General features: G+C 51.3%; 1 protein-coding gene across 1 annotated transcript in view; it reads right to left on the minus strand.

Moving 5' to 3' along the window:
* Positions 1-20,404, minus strand: part of MYO7B (myosin VIIB) — a 78,989-nt gene that overhangs the window by 19,347 nt on the left and 39,238 nt on the right. The window contains exons 15-26 of the mRNA XM_052663928.1: positions 19,273-19,410; positions 17,269-17,421; positions 16,607-16,705; positions 14,570-14,664; positions 10,681-10,765; positions 9,061-9,279; positions 7,836-8,006; positions 6,882-7,082; positions 6,581-6,748; positions 2,767-2,844; positions 2,491-2,618; positions 1,081-1,207 (exon numbers count right to left, since the gene is read on the minus strand). Of these exons, the coding sequence (XP_052519888.1) occupies positions 1,081-1,207; positions 2,491-2,618; positions 2,767-2,844; positions 6,581-6,748; positions 6,882-7,082; positions 7,836-8,006; positions 9,061-9,279; positions 10,681-10,765; positions 14,570-14,664; positions 16,607-16,705; positions 17,269-17,421; positions 19,273-19,410 (1,662 nt within the window). The remainder of the gene's footprint in view (positions 1-1,080; positions 1,208-2,490; positions 2,619-2,766; positions 2,845-6,580; positions 6,749-6,881; positions 7,083-7,835; positions 8,007-9,060; positions 9,280-10,680; positions 10,766-14,569; positions 14,665-16,606; positions 16,706-17,268; positions 17,422-19,272; positions 19,411-20,404) is intronic.

Consider the following 20,404-nt stretch of genomic DNA (forward strand, 5'->3'; position numbering starts at 1 on the left):
ACATAATTTTAAAATGTGTTCACTCTTTGACCTAATTTGGTAAAGGTAAAAATAATTTGGTAAAGGTAGATATATAGTTTGTAATCATAGTGGTGTTTATGGTGATGGGCAATTGAAAGATAGACCCTAAATGCCCATCAAAAAGTGAAATATGGATTAGGAACACTAACAAGTGGCATTAGCGCTGCCATTTGGGGACAGTTTATGACATGAGAAGATGCTTATAAGTGAAAGCTGTAGGAGAGCTGATGTTCAAAATATGTTTGATGAGATGTTGAAACAAGGTGTTGAAAAGCTTTTTGTCTCTCAGAGAGATTCTTTGAGAAGATGCAGCCTGGAAGGATTTACTGGTGTCAAGGCTGCCCCAGGGCAGATGGCCAGGGTGGTCAGACTTCCTGCTGTCCCTGGAGGCATGAGAGATAGTGAGATTGTTTTCTGTGTGATCACAAGTATGATTCTCTCACAACACAAAAGGTCAGAAAGTGTAATGCAAGTTGCCTCTGGGTGTGAGGATGACTTTTACCTTCTATTTAGACTTTTTACATTTCCTACACATTACTTTTTTCTCCCTCTTGGCTGCAGGGCATGTGGGATCTTAGTTCCCCGACCAGAGATTGAACCTGTGCTCCCTGCAGTGAAAGAGCAGACTCCTAACTACTGGATCACCAGGGAAGTCCCCCCTACGTATTACTTTTATATTCAGAACCAAAAGGTGTATTAGAGTAGCGAAGCCTGGGGCCTCCAACACTTGGAAATACCTCTCTCGCGAGTTCTTAGGCCTAGAGGGAGATGCTGCATCCAGCCTCTCATTGGTTCCGATTCCTCAAACACTTTTGTCTTCTCAGTGCCCATTTCATCCACCACCTCACTGTCTTTTGGTGATGGAGCCCAGGTGAGATGGCCCTGCAGATTCTGATTAGGGGCCGGAGGAGCATCCTCTTTTATAGACGTGAAACTGAGGCCCAAAGAAAGCCAGGCACTGCTGCCCATCCTGGCCTGCAGGAGAACCAGGCCATGGGCGGGGGTTTCTGCCCACCTGTGCTGCCCCCCACCTCAGCTCCTGCCCCTGCCCCTCCCCACCTTCAGGAACCTCTCAGAAGGTGGGAAGCAGCCCAAGCACAGCCCGAGCAGGATCCAGCCCCGGGCCAGGCTGCTTGTTTTGTAGTTCTCGGAGAGCTGCTTGCAGATCTGGCAGTAAATTTCGTCCCTGAAAGACACAGAGCGCTGGGAGGCCAGGCTGGGGGCTGGCTCTGGGGGAGGGGAGGAGCCCTATATTTTGTATATAAAATCTTCCTAAATCTCTGGCTCACCCCTGGTCTACACATGTCTGAGGCAGACTCCAGGCAGTGCAGCAAAGGCTAAAACATCTGCACAGGGGTTCCAGCTGCTGCTTACCACAGGGAGACAGAGTCTGAACCCTACCAAACTAATTGCCTCCCACAATGAAAAGTCTTTGAAGGAATGCAACAGATTCGAGAGTCTTCAAACATATCATCCCCAAATGTCTAAGATAACAACTCAAAAGTACTAGGCCACTGAGAAAATAATAGTCAAGTATCAGACACATGAGGAGACAGGAAAACATGACTATTCTCAAGAGAAAAGGCAGTCAATGGAAACTGACCCCAAGATGAACCAAATATTGATTTATCAGGAAAGGTTTTAAAATTACCATGACTATGATCAAAGATATAAAGGACATTATGCTCATAGTGATTTCTTGTTTAAGAAATCTTGGCAAAACAGAAACCATTTTTTTAAAAAAAAGAGTCAAGTGCAAACTCCAGAATTGAAAAATATAATATTTGAAATTTTAAAAAATATTGGATGGGTGTAACAGCAGACTGGGGAAGACAAAAGAAAAATCAGTTAATATGAAGACAGATTAATAGAAAATATCTAACCTCAAGAACAGAAGGGGAAACAAGAAAGCACAGATGAACAGACCCTTAGGGATGGGACAGGCAATATAAAAGTCTTCTACAGATTTAATTAGAGTTCAAAGGAAAAGAGAGAGAGAGCGAAGGAGAAAAAAACATTTGAAAAAAATAGTAACTCAAATTCCTTGAATTTGGTTAAAAATATTAATACTAACTTAAAATATGTGAACCCCTGAAATACAGTAGTCTGTCCTTGTAAGCAGTATACATAGTTCTTAAAATTTGTATAAAAACACAATTTCTGTAAAGCAAATTGTATGTAAAGCAAAACATACAGAACAAATGAGGAACTTGCCCATTTACAGGGTCTTGCAGTAAAGCTGGTTATAAGATGAATCAACAACCCATGATGAGTTTGTCTTCCTAAAACTGGGTTTTACCCAGGGGTTTTAATGCAGAGCATTAGAGATCCCCTGGTGGTTGTACCATCTGCTGTCCTGAGAGCCAGCCTGCAGGCTCCAGGGTGGGGAGCAGGTGAGGGATGGGGCCCAGGGCTGAGAGCTAGTGAGGGGCTGTGTTCTCAGGGGGTGTGATGAGGGTGGGGACTGACCTGAGGCTGGGACGCAAGATGGCGTAGCCCACAACGAACTGCACCTTCTCCAGGTTGGACATGGGTCGGTCTGAGAGGGGGCTGTCCTCTTCAAATGCTTCTTCTCCAATATTCAGCTGGCTGGCCACCTTGAAACCCAAAGGTAGCAGTCAGGACAACCAAGATCACTTCCATTTGCAAAGAAGGAAACTGGGTGAAAGCCTGGAACGCTGCAGCCGGCCGGCCAGTGGGCAGCAGAGCTGGGAGCAAGCCTGGGTCCCCTGGCTCTGGGCTTACCTGGCCTGTAACCCAGGAGGACGGCTTCAGCTTCATAGAGGAGATGTCCTTGGTCCCTCTGTCCCTGCGGCTGAGCTTCTGTGGAGGGAGACAGCTCTTGAGGGAAGGTGAAGCCTGGGCAGCACCTTCAAATCTAACCCAAGACCCGCCTGGGTGGGGCTCATCTCTAGCTCCCGAGCCTTTTCCCAGCCTGACTCATAAAGCAGTGTGCACTCCCTCATCTCCACCAAGCCGTGCAACACTGACAGGTGTGCACCGCCATCCTCACTGCTGGGTGAAGAAACAGGCAAGAGAATGCGAGAAACTGAACAAAATCCGCTCAGCCAGACATCGGTCCTCTGGGAGGGCTCAGGACTGCTCCGATTCCAAAGTCTGGACCTCTCACCAGCCGAGTGGGCTGGGCCTGAACCCAGGCACCCAGGACAGCCACAGGCTACAGTCATTCTCTGTGACAATGTGGTGGATGAACCGGAATACACTCTGCCCACTGCAAGGTCAGAGTTTTGCTAGAGACTCAGAAGACTAGACTTTGGGGCCCGGGCCCGCTTGCAGCCATCAGCATGCGATGGTCTCCGTAGGCAGGGGTCACAGCCTGTCCTGACGGTGTCATGAGAAGTTGCTGCCAAAATCAGAGCTCAGTGTGGGACTGGGCTTGGGCTGGGATGAGCCAGGTCTGGGGCTGGGCGCGGGCTTCTGTGTGTGTGTGCTGTGTGCTCAGTCGCTCAGCTGTGTCCAGCTCTTTGCCGTCCCATGGACTATATAGCTTGCCAAGCCTGTCTGTTCATGGAATTTTCCAGGCGAGAATACTGGAGGGGGTGTCATTTCCTCTCTAGAGGATCTTCTCGACCCAGGGGTCTAACCTGTGCCTCTTGCATCTATCTCCTGCACTGGCAGGCAGATTCTTTGCCACTAGTGCCACCTGGAAAGTGGGCAGTGGCTTCCGGCTGGGCTAAAACTGGTTTGCCACACAAGGACCAAATTGAAAATACATTATCTGGTGAGTGAGGGTGGGCAGGGCTCACTAAGCCCCCTGCCCCTCCTTGGGGGCACACACACTTAATAAGTGCACAAGAAGGAGCACTGGAGATCTGTCTCTGTGCTCACCTTCCAGAGGTGCCGGCGGCTCAGCCACCTCTCGATGTCCCCTCCCTGAGTGGTGGCCAGCCTCCAAGGTGACCCTCAGGGACCCTTGCTTCCTGACATTCTCACCCACGATGGCACGCAGGCAATGAAGCCTCCTTCCTGCTTTCTCTCTTAAGTCACTCGTCATGGAGGAAGCAAATTGTGAGAACAATCAGGCAGCCCGGTGGAGAGGCCGGGGTGGCCAGAGCAGAGGTCTCCCACCAGCAGCTGTTTGAGGGAGCCATTCGGAGGCAGATCTTGTGGCCCCGGTCAAGTTTTAAATGACAGTTTGGCTGCAACTTCGTTAGAGACCTGGAGCCCGAACTAATGAACTAAGCCACTCCTGGTCCTCAAAAACTGTCTGAGATAATGAACGTGGGCTGTCTCACACCATCAGATTTAGGGGTTCATTTGTTGCACAGCAACGGATGACATTACACTAGGCAGAGTCCACGTCTCTAGAGGCCAGGGAGTCAGGGCTTGAGCTTGGGCAACTTCCATGCAACCTCTGGACCAGATTTGACCATGTGACCCCAGGCTGCAGACCCGCTTAGATGTCTGCACAGTTGCTCTGCTATCTGAGCACCTGATGTTTGGGGGCCTGTGATATTTCAGTTTATAATAAGAAACAGATACTTGGTCTTTGTCCCCATTGCTGGCACAGAACTCCTAAAACCCTTGGAATCGCCTGTGATAAAGATGTTTTTTTATGTTAATGAGGTGACTTTTAGAAAGCACCTAAGGATAGGGGCAAAGCTTTGGTTTTTCCAGTGGTCATGTATGGATGTGAGAGTTGGATGGTGAAGAAAGCTGAGCACTGTAGAATTGATGCTTTTGAACTGTGGTGTTGGAGAAGACTCTTGAGAGTCCCTTGGACTGCAAGGAGATCCAACCAGTGCATCCTAAAGGAGCTCAGTCCTGGGTGTTCATTGGAAGGACTGATGCTGAAGCTGAAACTCCAATACTTTGGCCATCTGATGCAAAGAACTGACTCATTTGAAAAGACCCTGATGCTGGGAAAGATTGAGGGCAGGAGGAGAAGGGGATGACAGAGAATGAGATGGTTGGATGGCATCACCGACTCGATGGACATGAGTCTGAGTAAGCTCCAGGAGTTGGTGATGGACAGGGAAGCCTGGTGTGCTGCGATTCATGGGGTTGGAAAGAGTCAGACACGACTGAGACACAACTCATTGAACTGAAGGATGGGGGCTGGTGGCTAGTGGTCAAGGGGAGGGGGGAAGGGCGTGAAACTGAGCTCAGCTGGCTCAATGGCCAGTGATTTATTCAATCATATCAATGAAGTGAGGCCTCTGTAAAGACCCGAAAGGACAGGGGTCAGAGATTTTCCAGGCTGGTGAACACGTGGAGATTTGGGGAGAGTGGTACCTGGAGAGGGCATGCAAGTTTCTTAATCTTTTTCATATCTTGCCCTGTGCATTTCATACCTTGCCTCTTTCATCTGGCTGTAGTGACTTGTATCCTTCATAATAAACCAGTAGGCTAGTAAGTAAAACGTTGCTCTGAATTCTCTGAGCTACTCTTGCAAATAAATCAAACCCAAGGAGGAGGTGTGAGAATGTCTGATTCAAGCCAGGTAGTCAGCAAATAAAGACCAGTCTGGACTTGCATTAAAGTGAGGGTAATCTAGAAGGACCGGGCCCTTCATCTGTGGTATTGGACACTATCTCCAGGCAGAGAGTATCCAAACTGAGTTGAATTTTAGGACACCCAGCTGGTGCTGAGAAGTTTTGGTGGAAAAGACCCACATACATTGGCACTGGTGTCAGAATTACAGGCTGTCGTGGGGTTCCCATTGCTGGTGGCCCAAGTGCTATCCCTGCTGGGTCATTCCTTTGAACTATTCTTGGTTAATTCCACTGAGATGACATCATGAAACTGAGGCCCGAGGAAGGGCTTCTGACCAAAAATGGATGTAACAGCCTTTCATCAGAGGGCAGGGTAGAAAACGGGTAAAGAACTAGGTCTTTGAATTCAGCGGAGTGCATTCAAAGCCCAGCTGTGTAACATGTATTCACTGTGATCTGGGGGCAAGTCGCTTAACTTCTCAGTTTCTTTAGCTACAGTAAATTTAATAATCCTACTTTGTAGGGATGGCTTCTCTGGAAATTAACTGAAGAGAAGCAGCTGGCATATACCGTGTTGACAGTCAGTAACAACATTTGTTGTTATTATTACTGGTCTATGCATTTGAATCCTGAAGGGCTTCCCTGTGGGATCAGACAGTAAAGAATCTGCCTGCAATGCAGGAGACCTGGGTTCGATCCCTGAGCTGGGAAGATCCCCTGGGGAAGGGAATGATTATCCACTCCAGTATTCTTACCTGGAGAATCCCATGGACAGAGGAACCTGACAGGCTACAGTCCATGGTGTCTCAAGGGGTCAGACACAGCTGAGTGACTAAGTACCAAGTCTGACTAAGTCAAACCCAGTGTTCAGCGCCCGAAGGACCTTCTCAAATAATGACTGTATAATTCACAAAGTCCTGGATATAATGCCTGACTCATGAGTTCCCGAGGGCAACTCAAGACTGAAAACCCTAGGGGTCCGTAGGTGCTGCGGGTGATGCTCACTCCACACTGTGCCTCCCCTTTCTGGCCCAGCTTCTCCAGGCCCTGGGCCTGGGGACGCCCGGAGGGCGTCTCCCCTTGGCACCGCCCTCATGGCGCACCTGTGCTGATCTGCTGTGTTGTGGAGGCTGGGTGCCGCTGTCCTTGCCCAGGGCATCGTGGATCTGCCCCATCACCGAGCCTCCATGCAGGGTGCTCCTGGTGAAGAGCACTGGCTCCGGAAGGTCACCCATGAACCGCAGGATGATGCTCCACACAGCCAGGGCAGCCTGGGAAAACGGAGACAGAGCCCCCGCTTGGAACCAGCTACATGCAGCATAGAGCCCATGGCATCCTGCCCCTTTCCTGTTCCCGCGGAGCCAGCGGGAGGCCTGAGCCACTAGAAAGCACGGAACCAGGCACCGAGCAGTCAGTGTCATCCTCGTGGTAGAGCAGAGGGTATCGGAGGGGCCGCCGGATGTGCGTGTGGCTGGCCGATTTCTGGAAGTAGGTCACGGCGAACTTGGGGAAGGTGTACTCGGCCAGGTCATCCTCAGGCTCCTCCATCATGGGGACCGTGTCTAGGTCAACCTCAGGCAGCTTCTGGGTCATCTCTTCCAGATCCTGGGACAGAGACAAGGGTCCACTCTCCTCTCAGATGTGATCTGCCAGTGTGCGCATCTTGGGGGCCAGGGAGCCCTAAGAAGGGCCTGCCTGGTTAGTGACAGGGTGCAGAATGACCCACTCCCCCTTGTGTTGGGGACCGCCCCCCGCCACACCCTCAGTGTGTCCCTGGTGGGCTGCCAGTTGCTGGGTGGGCTTTGGGAGGGCCCAGACACCCCCACTCCCTGCTGCCTCCTGCCTGCCTCCCTTAGGTGCCCTTCCAGGGGAGGTGTGCCCAGCTGCCCCCAGAGCACAGACGGTTTGTGGGTGGGTGGAGCTTGGGGGAGCGGGCATGAGCTCCTGGAGGGATGCAGTGAGAGTCAGCAGGACAGCCCTGGAGCTCTCCTCTCTGCCCAGTCCTCCTGCTCTGCTCCCCACCCCCGGTCCCGCAGGTCCCATTCTGCAGAGCAGCAGCCAATGAGATGCTGTGTGACGGCGGCCAAATACAGGTGGGAAACTGCCCAGTTGAAAGCCCAAGAACATTTGCACAGCAAAGGCTCTAGGAAGACTTGTAGCTAAGACACCTCCTTAACTTAAAAGGGGCTGACCACAGAGACCTTCGCTCCTCTTTTCTCTGCATCTTCGCCCACGACCACAGAACTCGCTCCCCGAGCCAGGTCGTGCCTTTTCAGTAAAGCCTAGAGGTTGGCTGAAGGCTGGGACTGGGCAGGCACCCCACAGGACCCGACGCTGGGCTGGCAGGGCCCATCTTACCTCAATGTGCGGTGTGGCCGGGCCATCCTGCCCACCAGTCAGGGAAGGCAGGAAACCAAACACCTGCTCCACCATCTCTGTGTCGGTGATGGTGTCGTAGATGGACTTACGCTTCCTTTTGGGTACAGCGCTTGGGCTCTTCTGCTCTTCAGCTGGGATGACCAGAGGCACCTGCACAGACACCCCGTGGGGCCGCAGTTGCCACCAGCCCAGCTGCGGCAAGCCCCTCACGAAGCTGAATAAACCTTCTGCTGCCATATTTGTCAAAATCAATATCCCTTTAAAACCCTAGGTTTCAATAGCTAGAGGGATTGGAGATCCACCAGCCTGGGCTTCCTGTTTCAGAGAAGATGTAAAGAAGGGAGATGCTTGCTTGTCCCCACGTGGGACCACACTAAACCCCACAGAACCTAGCTGCAAAAGCCACTCAGGCCCACATGGTCCCTTCACTAAAAGCAAAGAGGCTGCCCCGGGAGAGGGCCCTGGCCCGCCTGATTTGGTGCTCATCCGGGGCCATGTAGGTGTAGGAGCATCTGCTGATGTGTCTGAGGCTCAGCACTCTCTCTGGCCACTGCACCGGTCCTGTGCTCAGGGGACCTGTATTATCTATGGAGCAGGAGAGAATTTCACCCTAGCCCCCTTCTTTATCACCATTGCCAATGAGTGAGTTCTGAGGAGTGAGATTGAATCTTGGGTCCTCTCTGGATGGAAGGAATGGGACCACCCAGGGGTGAAATTTCACAATGCAGGGATACACATCTCAGTGACATTTGTTTGCCCCCTGGCCTCCCGTCTCTCCTGCCCAGACTCTCTTGAAGGCTACTCTTGGTTTTTGTCTGCCCTAAGCTATCAGACCCGCCCAGGAACCAGGCACCTCCACCCTCCTCTATGGAACTGTGGCCTCCCATAGCTCAGTTGACCCTGGTTTCCTGAGCCTTCCTGGGACTGATCAGTGCTGCTGAGAAATCATCCCCAAAGCTAAAGGAAGGGGACCAAAGGACTTGAGTTCAGGTTCCAGGTATAAGACGGAGATAATCCATCTCCCATGCTGCACCCTCAGCGCCCAGGGTATGATCTGGGTGTGCCCACTACACTAGTAACTTTGGACCCAGAGGGGTCAGGGGTGTCTGATGACGGTCTTCTGTTGCTGCCCACTCCTTCTGCCTGCCCTCCCTCATCTGGGCCCAGCCACCCCCACCTGCCCGAGAGGGCAGTGACCACCTACATTGGCTTTCTGCTGCCGGAAGTTCCGTCGAGCAGCCATGCCCCTGGCATGTGCCTGGATGACCACCACAGCTCTCCTCTTTGCCTGGACTTGCTGGCGCACCAGGTAGCCTCTGCAGAGGGCTTGCAGCTTGACCATCCTCTGCCGCAGGGCCTGGTACTGCTTTGCCAGCAGATGACTCCGGGCAATGGCCTGCAGACGCTCAAAACCCAGGAGGATCTGTGGAGGCAAGAAGGGTGTACACCTTCAGAGGGGCCTGGGACTGGCAGGGCACAGAGCAGAAAAAGGCTTCCCGAGGGGACAGAGAGCGAGAGGCAAGGTGTTCTCGCAAATTAGCTTTACAGTTACACGCTTTTTGGCAAAGTGCTAGTGCTAAAGTTTTGCACACCTGTGAGCACAAGCAGATTAAGTGACTTATACTTGTAAAGCAGTTAGAGCCTGGCATGATATTGGCTCTAAAGAAGTACTTTTACATGGCATAAATGATAGAATGGTCTTCTGATGGCTGCTGCTACTGCTAAGTCACTTCAGTCATGTCCGACTCTTAGCGACCCTGTGGACTGCAGCCCACCAGGCTGCCTCATCCCTGGGATTCTCCAGGCAAGAGTACTGAAGTGGATTGCCATTGCCTTCTCCCTTCTGATGCCTAGTGACAGAGACCTGGGCTGGAAGTCATGTGGGTGGCAGGATGGCAGAGGTCCTGCTTTTCACACCTGCAGCCAAGTACAGTCAGCTCGTGTGGGGCTGTGACCTGGCGGAGGCCTTTGGCCTGCTCCATCAAGCAACTCCCTCACAAGGAGCTTGAAAATAAAGAGGAAATAATAAACCATGAGTACCCACTTCTATGCTGCAAAAACACTCTGGGCCACAGAGGTCTCTGAGCCTCTGGGCCGACTTCTATTGGCTTTTCAAAGACCAATCCCGGTGCGTGCTGTCTGTGTGGGGTCATGCTTCATTTTACAACCATCAAGTCACACAGACCTGCATCTCAGCTCCAGCTCTGCTGCTTACGCACTGCGTGCTCTTGGGAAAGTGACTTAATTTCTTTATGTCTCAGATCCATGACATACAGTGTCGGTTTAATAATAAATAAAACGATGCACGTAGAGCAACAGGCCCCATGTAGCCTTTCCATCTGCGTGTTCCAGCCACAGTCATGGCCATGACCAAGGCAAGCAGTCAAGGAGGCCCAGCAGGCGTGTTAAAGGTGCCTCTGGTTCGTTTGCTTACCAGACACTCATTAGCAGTGCCTGTGGTCAAGGAAAAAATTTGGAAGAAATGCTTGAAACAGAGAATAATCAATCCGTTAACTTCTATTGCTGCCTGCAAACTGGGGGGTAAAAAACCAGCCACCATCTCATTTCAGAGCAGGACATCTCATTCTAGCTCCGGAGATGCCTCAGATCCTGCAGGAGAACACTTGAAGCCCGCAAACATGTGGCCTGACACCGCTAAGAAGAGCGTGGGGTGCTGAGGTGTGTGACTGGCAATGCTCCTTGCCCCAGCACGCACAGTCGTAAACAAATGTCTCACACTCACAAACAAATGTCGATGTTGGTTTCTAACCAGACAGGTGCCCCCTGCCCCTGCAGGTTCCACCTCCCACATGAGTTCTCTTACCAGCTTGAAGTTCCGCTGGCTGTAGTGGCCTCTCCACCAGGCCTGGAGGGTCACAGCTGCCTGCCTCTGCCTTAGGAACTCCTTCCTAGAAGGGGAAATCCAAGTCAGTGGTAACAACCACAGGCATTTTAAAAGCCTCGGGTGCAGGGGATGGGGAGGGGACGGATTTTGAAGGGAAGAGAGAAAACAAAATTCAGGTAAAAAATGAATACACATGGTATTTCTTTTCCAGAAGACTTTATAGGCTGAAAGACAGGTTAGGAACAAAAACTCTACTGCCAACAAATAAATCTGTGAGTGAGGACAGTCTAGTTTCTGTTATTTATTTATTAAATTTATCTTGTATCTTTTATTTATTTTTGCCATGCTAAGTAACACGTGGGATCTTAGTTCCCTGACTAGGGATCAAACCTGTGCCCCCTGCAGTGGCAGTGTGGAGCTCTAACCCCTGCACTGCCAGGGAATTCCCAAGGACAGTCCAGTTTTTAGAATGAGGAGGAATAATTTCCTCATTAACCCCAAAGATCTATGAAGGTATAAAACCAGTTTCCAACTTTTTCTTTCTTGCCCCGTCCTCTGGCCACTAGCCCAGGAATCTACTGAAATCAGGTCAGAAATCTTGGTACCAGAGCTCCTCTCTGGGGACAGGTCAAACCAGAGGGCAGCACCCAGGCGCTGGCAGCCTGGCAAGTGCCATCTAACTGCTCCCTCCACAGGGAGGAAGGGCAAGTGCTAAGTCACTTCAGTCGTGTCCAACTCTGTGCCACCCTACGGACTGGAGCCTGCCAGGCTCCTCTGTCCATGGTTTCCTCCAGGCAAGAATACTGGAGTGGGTTGCCATGCCTTCCTCCAACAGAGAGGGAAGTGGGCTGAAAATGGAGGGATGATCTGAAACCTGGCTTCTGGAGAGTCAGAGGTGCATATGGTTGTATCTTTCTTCCCACACTTAACTGAGTTTTCTCATCACTTCTAATAATTTTTCAGGGTATTTTCTTAGGTTTAGAACAGTAGATTTCGATCATATTAAAAACCACCCTCGGGGAGTAGGGGCAGGGGGATTTAGATGAATGTGATCGAAATGTGCAAACTTCCAGTTATAACTAAGTGCTGGGGATGAAATGCACATGGCGAGCAGAGTGGACGCTGCTCTAAGGAACTCATGAGAGTTGTTAGAGCAAATCCAAGAAGGGTTCTCATCAAAAGGAAAAAAAGTTCTTTTGTTTTTGTATCTATATGAGAAGATGGATATAATAATAACTCTGGTGGCCCAGTGGTAAAGAACCTGCCTGTCAATGCAGGAGATGTGGGTTCAGTCTCTGGGTTGGAAAGATCCCCTGGAGAAGGAAATGGCAACCCACTCCAGGATTCTTGCCTGGGAAATCCCATAGACAGAGGAACCTGGCAGTCCACGGGGTTGTGAAAGAGTTGGACGTGACTTAGTGACTAAACAACAGAAATCTCCCTGTGGTAACCGTTTCATGATATAAGTCAGATCATTATGTTGTTCAGTTGCTCACTCAGGTCTGACTCTTTGCGACCCCATGGACTGCAGCGCTCCAGGCCTCCCTATTATGTGGTACACCTTAAACTTATATGGTATTGTATGTTAATTATACCTTAATAAAACTGGGAGACAAAAACAAACAAACAAAAAAACCCAAGAAAAAAGTCTCTGGAGAACTTCAGTATTTATTGATGTCTGGGTGCTGCCCAGTCCAATTAAGTCAGAATCTTTGTTAATGGGCAAAGAATGTATGTCTGCACATATATTTTTAATGCGTGTACACACACACTTACATGATGATTCTAATATTAGGCCAAAGTAAACAACCGAATAGTCTAAAGAAAATTTTGTCTCTTTTCTAACGTACCAGTGGTCCTCAGCTGGGGGTGATTCTGCCCCCCAGGCACATTTGGCAATGTCTAGACACATTTTTGGTTGCCATGACTGGGGCGTTGTAGAGGAGGATGCTACTGGCATCTTAGTAAGTAGAGTTTAGATGTTGCTAAACATCCCACAATGCCCAGGATAGCCTTCTCTAATGAAAAGTTATCTGAGCAAAATGTCAATAGTGGGACTTCCCGGGGGTTCCAGTGGTTAAGAATCCACCTTGCAATGCAGGGGACATCAATCCAATCCCTAGTCTGGGAAGATTCCACATGCTGAGGGGCAACTATGCCCATGCGCCACAACTACTGAGGCTGCGCTCTGGAGCCGGCAAACCACCACTACTGAAGCTCACGCACCCTAGAGCCCATGTTCCACAAGAGAAGGCAGTGCGATGAGAAACCCATACACTGCACCCAGAGAGCAGCCCCTGCTCACCACAACTAGGGAAAGTGTGTGTAGCAGTGAAGATCCAGCACAGCCAGAAACAAGTAGATAAATTAAAAAAAAATACCAATAGTACTGAAGTTGAAAACCCTGATTTCTATTTCTATCTTTTAAAAAAATTTCTTGCCTAATTGCATTGGCCAGAACAGCAATAACACTGCAATTATCAATAGTGATCACTTCTGGGTAGATGGAGTAAATATGCTTTTCCTTACCGCTCCTGCTAACTATAACTAAAAACCCTTAGACATCATACATAAAACAAGTATGAAGAAGACCCTGAAAGATGGAGGATGAGAAGGAAGACAAGCTAAGGATCTCAGACAGTGGTAACTTCTCTGAGCTTCTTTTTGTCTCATGAACCCCAGACTAGGAGCTAAAGAAGTAGAAAATCCAGAAATGACAACGGGGACAGACCGAAAAAAACCCAAAAAAAAGCCTTCTCTCTCCAGTAAAAAGACCAGAAAAGGGACAGTTTAGCAAGACACAAAACTTTGAGATGATAACCAGTCTACTGCAGTGAAACACCATTTAAACAACTGTGGTTCTCACCCCCAGCTGCACCAGAAAATGCCCAATGGAAAGCCTAGATTCCCACCCTCACCTGTATTGTGTCAGAGAAGGCTGAGCAGGAAGTCATCCTCGATGGGCAGTAACGAGTCCATCCCCCACAATGTCACTGGAGACCACTGGGGACTCCTGCACCTGTATGGCCTTCCAAGCCACACTGCCCTGCCTCATGACCCTTCTTACAGGTGCCCTCAGCCACTTTCTCCTATTTTGTACCGTCTGGGTTTCCAGGCCTTCCTGTGGTTGGTAACAGGCCAGTGGGACAGCAGGGAACACCATCATGGTGTCTGCAGAGTCCTCTGAACATGGTGAGGGTCCCCTGGAGAGGGGATAGGCTGCCCACTCCAGTATTCTTGGGCTTTCCTCATGGCTCAGCTGGTAAATAATCCGCCTGCAATGTGGGAGACCTGGGTTTGATCCCTGGGTTGGGAAGGTCCCTTGAAGAACGGAACAGCTACCCACTCCAGTATTCTGGCCTGGAGAATTGCATGGACTGTGTAGTCCATGGGGTCGCAAAGAGTGGGACACGACTGAGCGACTTTCACTTTCACTGGACATGGTGAGGGTAAGGGAGGCAGTAATATGGCTGATTTGCTGAACCTGGGCTGAAATTCACGTGTTACCTATTTACTGACCAGGGAACTGAGTCAAAGATGGTTCTTTTCTTCCCTCCAAACCCACCACCTCATAAACCCAAATGCACATGTTTTCTAAGATAACTGAAGTAGAGTCAAAACACAGTCGAGACCACACGGGTAGATTCTGCCCTTCACCCCTAACATTCAAATTGTGTATTAGCAATTCTCTGCCAGCACAGACGGCAGTGTCCCTGGCCAGCACATTGCAAAAGCTCTTCTGCCTCAGTCACCCACGGAGAGAGACCAGAGAGGGAACACGTGACCCTGGTTTAAGGGGTACAGGCCTGCCCAGGGGACAGGGCGTGTGGATCTGCGGGTGGGGAGGGGCTTGGGGCAGGGCCTGCACCTGTGTTTGTAGCCCCGCAGGACTCTCTGGATTCTGATGGCAGCCTCGTCCAGGGCCTGGCTTCTCTGTACCTCCAACAGGGTGTCCTGGTTTTCCTGGAACAGAAGAGTTCTCGTCGCATAACTGCCCTGCCTCACTCCCAAGCCCCTACCTGCAGCCAGGGCTCTGTCTCCAGAAGTCAGGAACTCTCAGACTCTTCCCGGGAGAAGTGGGCAGGGGTTGAAAGACCTGCTCTTAAATTGCCACATGTGGCTCTGAGCCCAGAGCCGCAGCCCAGCCCCTCAAGCCAAGAACTTCCCATTTTAGCTCTTTATTCTTGTTAATTCAATCTGGAAATTTTCATTTCTGCTCCGGAGAACCCAAGAGGGGGGCAAAAACTGTCCCCGAAGCTGTATTTTATTTCCTAAAAGTCATGTGAAACACGCATTCAGCTGTAATACAGACGCATGCTTGTTTCAGTATTAACATGTTTCCCCAGCCTTTGCAGAGAATTCACAGTGTGAGGTGATGGACTGTATTCATCCCTGAGTGGTGACACTCCCAGGCCCCCTTGATGCTCCCTCTGGATCCCAGGTCCAGAAGGAAGGGACTGTCTTTGCAGAGCAGAGAGCAGCACCGGCCTTTGGCAAGTGACGAGCAGAAGCCACGGGCTTGGCGGCTCCTCCTGCCTTCATCAATCTCACAGCAAGTAAGTACTGGGTCCCTTCGTATGTGTGTGGGGGGTCCTGGGGACACAGGGATAGACTAGACTCCTGGCTGTGGCCTTATGGAGCAGCCAGGGAGAAGGAGGAACGGAGGGGCAGGTAGTCTCCTCACCTCCTACCATGAACCCCTGCTGCCCTACCCTCCAAACCAGCAGTTCCCAGCCTTTTTGGCACCAGGGACTGGTTTCATGGAAAAGACAATTTTTTCATGGACTGAGGGGTGAGGGGTGGTTTGGGGATGATTCAAGTGCATTACATTTATTGTGCACTTTATTTCTATTATTATTATTATTATATCACCTCCACCTCAGATCATCAAGCATTAGATTCCAGAGGTTGGGGACCCCTGCTCTAAACCACACCTGGATTCCCCAGGCCTCTTCCCTCTGTGGAGTCAGCTGCCCCAGTGGAGTCTGAAGCCCCTCTGCTTCTTTCCTTTGTAAGCCCCACAGTCCCAGCTCTAGCCTAACTAATGATGGATGACAATAGGCCCACTGGAGAGCTGGGGCTGGGAGGACAGACAAGGATTGGTGGGCAGGCTCCATGGGGTAAGAGGAGAGAGTGGAAACCTCAGCGAGGGGCAGTGGGGACGACAAGGTGTGGTGCCAGGTGGGCTGGCAGAGCCCTGACTCTGGCCCTGATCTTCTCTTGTTCCTCCTCTGCACCCTGCTGACCTACCCAAGGTGTGTGGGGCTAGGAAACACTGACACTCTCTCTCTTAGACCCAACTCAAAATCCTGCAGGGCCCGAAGGCCAGCCTCAGGGGCTAGAGGCTGCCTCAGCTGTGACCTTGGGCCTCCCTGTAAGTTGATGGAGAGGGAGCTGGGAGGCAGGAGGTGGGAAGTGGTGCTGCTTGCCCGACCCTGCCAAGGATGAGCTGTCTAAGGGCAGGGTCCACACTGCCGCCTTCCCTGAAGCTCCGCCTCCCCAGGGAGGCAAGGGCGGGGCTTCCCCAGGACTGACTGCAGACTTCGCTACGGCTCGGCTCCGCGCGGGCGGGCGGGGGTGAGGGGGTTGGGGGGGGCGGGGGGCGGGAGGCCGGGGTGCGGGAAGGCGCGGCCAGGGGGAACAGTGGAAGACATCCCTCAGGTCCTTTTTGCTCTTGCTCGGTAGCTTGGAGGCAGCTCCTTTGTCTCCTTACGTCTTGTTCTACACGTCCTCTCCTAAGAAGCCGCCCGGGCTTTCGCAGGCTCGGCTGAGCCCTTTCGGTGACTCCCTGCCTCCCTTTCCCCTAGCATGGCTTTCTACGACCAGGGCTCCTTGAGGGCAGGGGCTAGGCATGGAGCAGGCACCCACGAGCACCAGACCAGCCACACAGGCTTCAGGCTCTCACCTTCAGGAAGATCTTCGTCTTTCCCATCTTCCATTCTTTATCTGTCCCCAGCCACCTTTCGGCGATGCACAGGGTCGTTTGGCGAAACTTGTTCCGGAGCTGCCAGGAGGAAACAGGAGTGGCTCAGTGGAATCAGGCAGGAGGCTGAGGTCCCTCCTCAGGGGCTTCTTAGGGATCGGGGTCTTTCTGCTCCCACAGGGGTCACCGTCAGGGGCTGCTGGGCCAGGGCACAATCACCCGGCACCCTGGATCAAGGATGGCGTCCAGAGGATTACGAGACCACAGTGCTTCCAAGGGCGTGGGGTCTCAGTGTGGCCCTTGGACGTGGGCAGTCCAAACTTCAGGATGGCTGAGTGTTTGGGGGAAGGATAGGACAGACTTCCTGCTCCCTGGCCACACATCACCTCTGTGACATTCTGCCCTAAAAGTGGGTATTTGCTTTAAACTTTGGTTGCTCCTAGAAACAACATATTCAGCCGCTAACCTCCTCCAGAGAAGGGAAGCAGGAACAGGGGTCATTTCAAAGCTTCGGCCCCTGGGCACCAAGAAGGGGCCCTGAGCCCTCTTGGAACTGGGAGGTTGGGGGCGCCCAGAGGCGCCCGGGTTTTCAGGATGCGCACGCCGCGTCTTGGGGCCTGCGGCCAGGCTGCGGGGACACAAACCTCCGTGCGCACGGCACTGGGCAGCAGGACGCGGAACCTCTGTGAGAACTCCTCGAATGAGTAGCGGATGGGGAAGCCGGACTTGCGGATGTGCACCGTCTCCATCATCCCCGAGTAGCGCAGCTGCTGGATGCACAGCTCCCGGTCGAAGAGCTGCGGGTGCAGAGGCGAGGGGCTGATAGCACGGGCTGCCCCCTTCCCAACCACCCGCCACCACCTCTGCCGCTGTCCCCAAATGCAGGAGAACGAAGCAAACACTTGGTTTCACGAAAATTCTATTCTGAAGAGCGATATATGTTTGAAGTCGCTGAAAGTCCTGGAAGTGTTTCCAAGGAGATAAAAGTCCATCACATACAAACTGGGACATCCATAAAAGAGCAAATATTTCCCTTATTTTCAGGATATGCAGAGTATGAGGAATAGAAAAATTTTTTGCATATGCCACATTTAAAATATTGTTAAATGCCCCCAAACAGTGATCCCAAAGAACACGGTTTCCTCCTGACCTTGCCAGTGTTGGGGTGACCACAGCCCCTGGGGTCCTTCCGGCAGGGGCACCATTATGCCTCCCGCTCTAGTGGAAGGAAGAAGTACATTCCCTACTTAGACTCAGAAAATCCTGTAATCAATTTAGTCTCTGCATCCTCCAGAGATAGCTATTTGGAGAGGAGTTTGGTCACAGTGCTTTGCACAAGGGTATGGGGGCTCAGCCATGGCTGGCACCCTAGAGAAGCCCCCTCCACCTGGAACCAGGAGTGTCTGGAACTAGATGCATACCCTCCGATCTGGCAAGCCTACCAGGAGGCAGTCACCCACTTGGAAACATGGAGGGCCACCGAGGCAACTGCTCATGGGGCCAAGGACCACCCAGCAGTTTTGGGCAACGACATTCCTTCCATTTGTCCAGTATTTCTGGTGGACCTGCTGTTTCTCTTTTAATCTTTACAACAGCTCTACTTGGATGGGGTACTTAGCTCCAATTTAAAGATGAGGTGCCTGAGCCTCAGAGACATATTCTTAAGTGGCAGAGCCAGAGTTCCAACCTTGAGCCTGCCTGGCCCCTCAGCCTGGGTTACTCTATACCTGCACAGGAGCTGCCATCTCCCAGGGGTGTTTCAGCCAGGGGCACCCACAAGACCTGAGCATGACCCTCAGGCCCTCACCTGTGGCAGAGGGCCTTTGGGAGCACAGTTACTATCTAACATCTGTGCATTGTGATTTAAGGAAGATGCATTTTGGATTTCCTGGGCCCGCCTGAAATTCATATAATTTTATACTTTCAAAAAAGGAACTTTATTTAATGAAATTTTTTTTCTCTTATAAGACTTTAAAAAAAATCACTTTCTCTCCTTTCAGGTGGCATCTTCCCATGTCTGGAAGCCTTTAAATTTGTAGTCTCTGGGTGGGATTCCCAAGCTGGAATCCCAGGGACTGGGTAGGCAGCAGGCTCCCACCCAGCACCTAAATAGATAGAGCCACTTTTCAAGGGTTTAATGGCCTCAGGTCTCGGTGACCAGTAGTTGGTGTCAGCCTCTAAAATCACAGTACTGGTGGCTGGCCTTATGGAATGTGGCTTAATTATGCAGATATGGCACACGCGCGCGCGCGCGCGCGCGCACACACACACACACACACACACACACACACACACACACACACACAGAGTCATGGGCAACCCTTGCTGCTCCCTGCAGGCTGGCAGATCCAGAATTTATGGAAGAGAAAACTGAGGCTCAGAGAAGCAACACACTTTGGCCAATGGCAAGCAAATGGCAGTGTGGAGACACTTGAGGTCTGGGAGAGCCAAAGCTTGAAGGTCACCAACTTTCAAATGGTCTAGACTGGCAGCCTTGCCTCAGTGTCCCCATCTGTAAAATGGGGGCAGATAGCTTCAAAGCTGCCCAGGCACTGGTGAAGGGCATGACATGACTCCAGATGCCATCAGACTCATTCCCTTAGATACCTCCCCTCATCCTGTGCAGGTCCCCAGACTCCCCTCATTACCAGTGGCTTCTTGTAGTCATTAGGTTTGATGCAACGGATGAAGTAGGGCTGGCAATTGGTCAGGATTTTCATCAGCTGGTCCAGAGACTGCTTGAACTGGCCAGCCAAGGTGGAGGGCTGCTTGCTGGAGTCTGCAGACTGTAGACAGACACACAGGGCACAAGTGGAGCTCGGTCCAGGGCACAGCTGACCCATGGCACAGCGAGGGCTTCTGCTGAGGTCCCACAGGTGGGCAGGGCTACATTCATCATTCATCCAGTCCCTCATCCATTCATTTAGCATAGGTTCCCCAAGTGCCTACTGTGTGCAGGCACCCAGTAGACACTGGGAACCCAGAGGCAAGTAGATCTGGGCAAGCAGATCCAGGCAAGCCTCCTGTCTAGCAGTGGGGACCCCAAAGTGAGATGCACCAGGGTGAAGAGACAATGTCAATTTTTACCTTGCCATTCTACATTTTTCAGTTTTTGTACAGATTTCATATGTTCATTTTGAATGTTATGTACTGTACATTGTAAGCATTACTGTAAATGTATACAGTTTTTAAAAAATATATTAAAATGATGGATGCAAGAGAAAACAAAAAACCCAAGCCCCAGGCCAAGGGTGCGTGTGTGCTTAGTCGCTCAGTTATGTCCGACTCTGTGGACCCGTGGACTGTGGCCCCCCAGGCTCCTCTGTCCATGGGATTTCCCAGGCAAGAACACTGGAGTGGGTGGCCATGCCCTCCTCCAGGGAGTCTTCCCAAGCCAGGGATCGAACCCAAGTCTCCTGTGTCTCCTGCATTGCAGGTGGGTTCCTTATCGCTAAGCCACCGGGAAAGCCTTGGGCCAAGAGTAGTGTATGTTTTTGTGCCATACTGATCTTGGGCGATGCTCCTTGATCAAACTTTTTCCAAGGTCAAATGTGCTTGGCAAACATATGTACAGCCAAATTGCATCTGTCTGGAGACTTGAATTCATGCTTTAACGCCTCTGAGAATCGGATGCAATCCCTGGCAGGTATAGTAACAATGGGCAGCATTCTCCTGGTTTTAAAATAATGTATTTTCCTCCTGTTCCTGCTCCCTGAAACCTGTGGACGTGCCTTGGAGGCCCTACAGGGCCAGGACCAGGCTGTGCTCTGGCCTCAGCTG

Source organism: Budorcas taxicolor, chromosome 2 (genome assembly GCF_023091745.1).
Source record: "Budorcas taxicolor isolate Tak-1 chromosome 2, Takin1.1, whole genome shotgun sequence".
Taxonomy (NCBI): Eukaryota; Metazoa; Chordata; class Mammalia; order Artiodactyla; family Bovidae; genus Budorcas; species Budorcas taxicolor.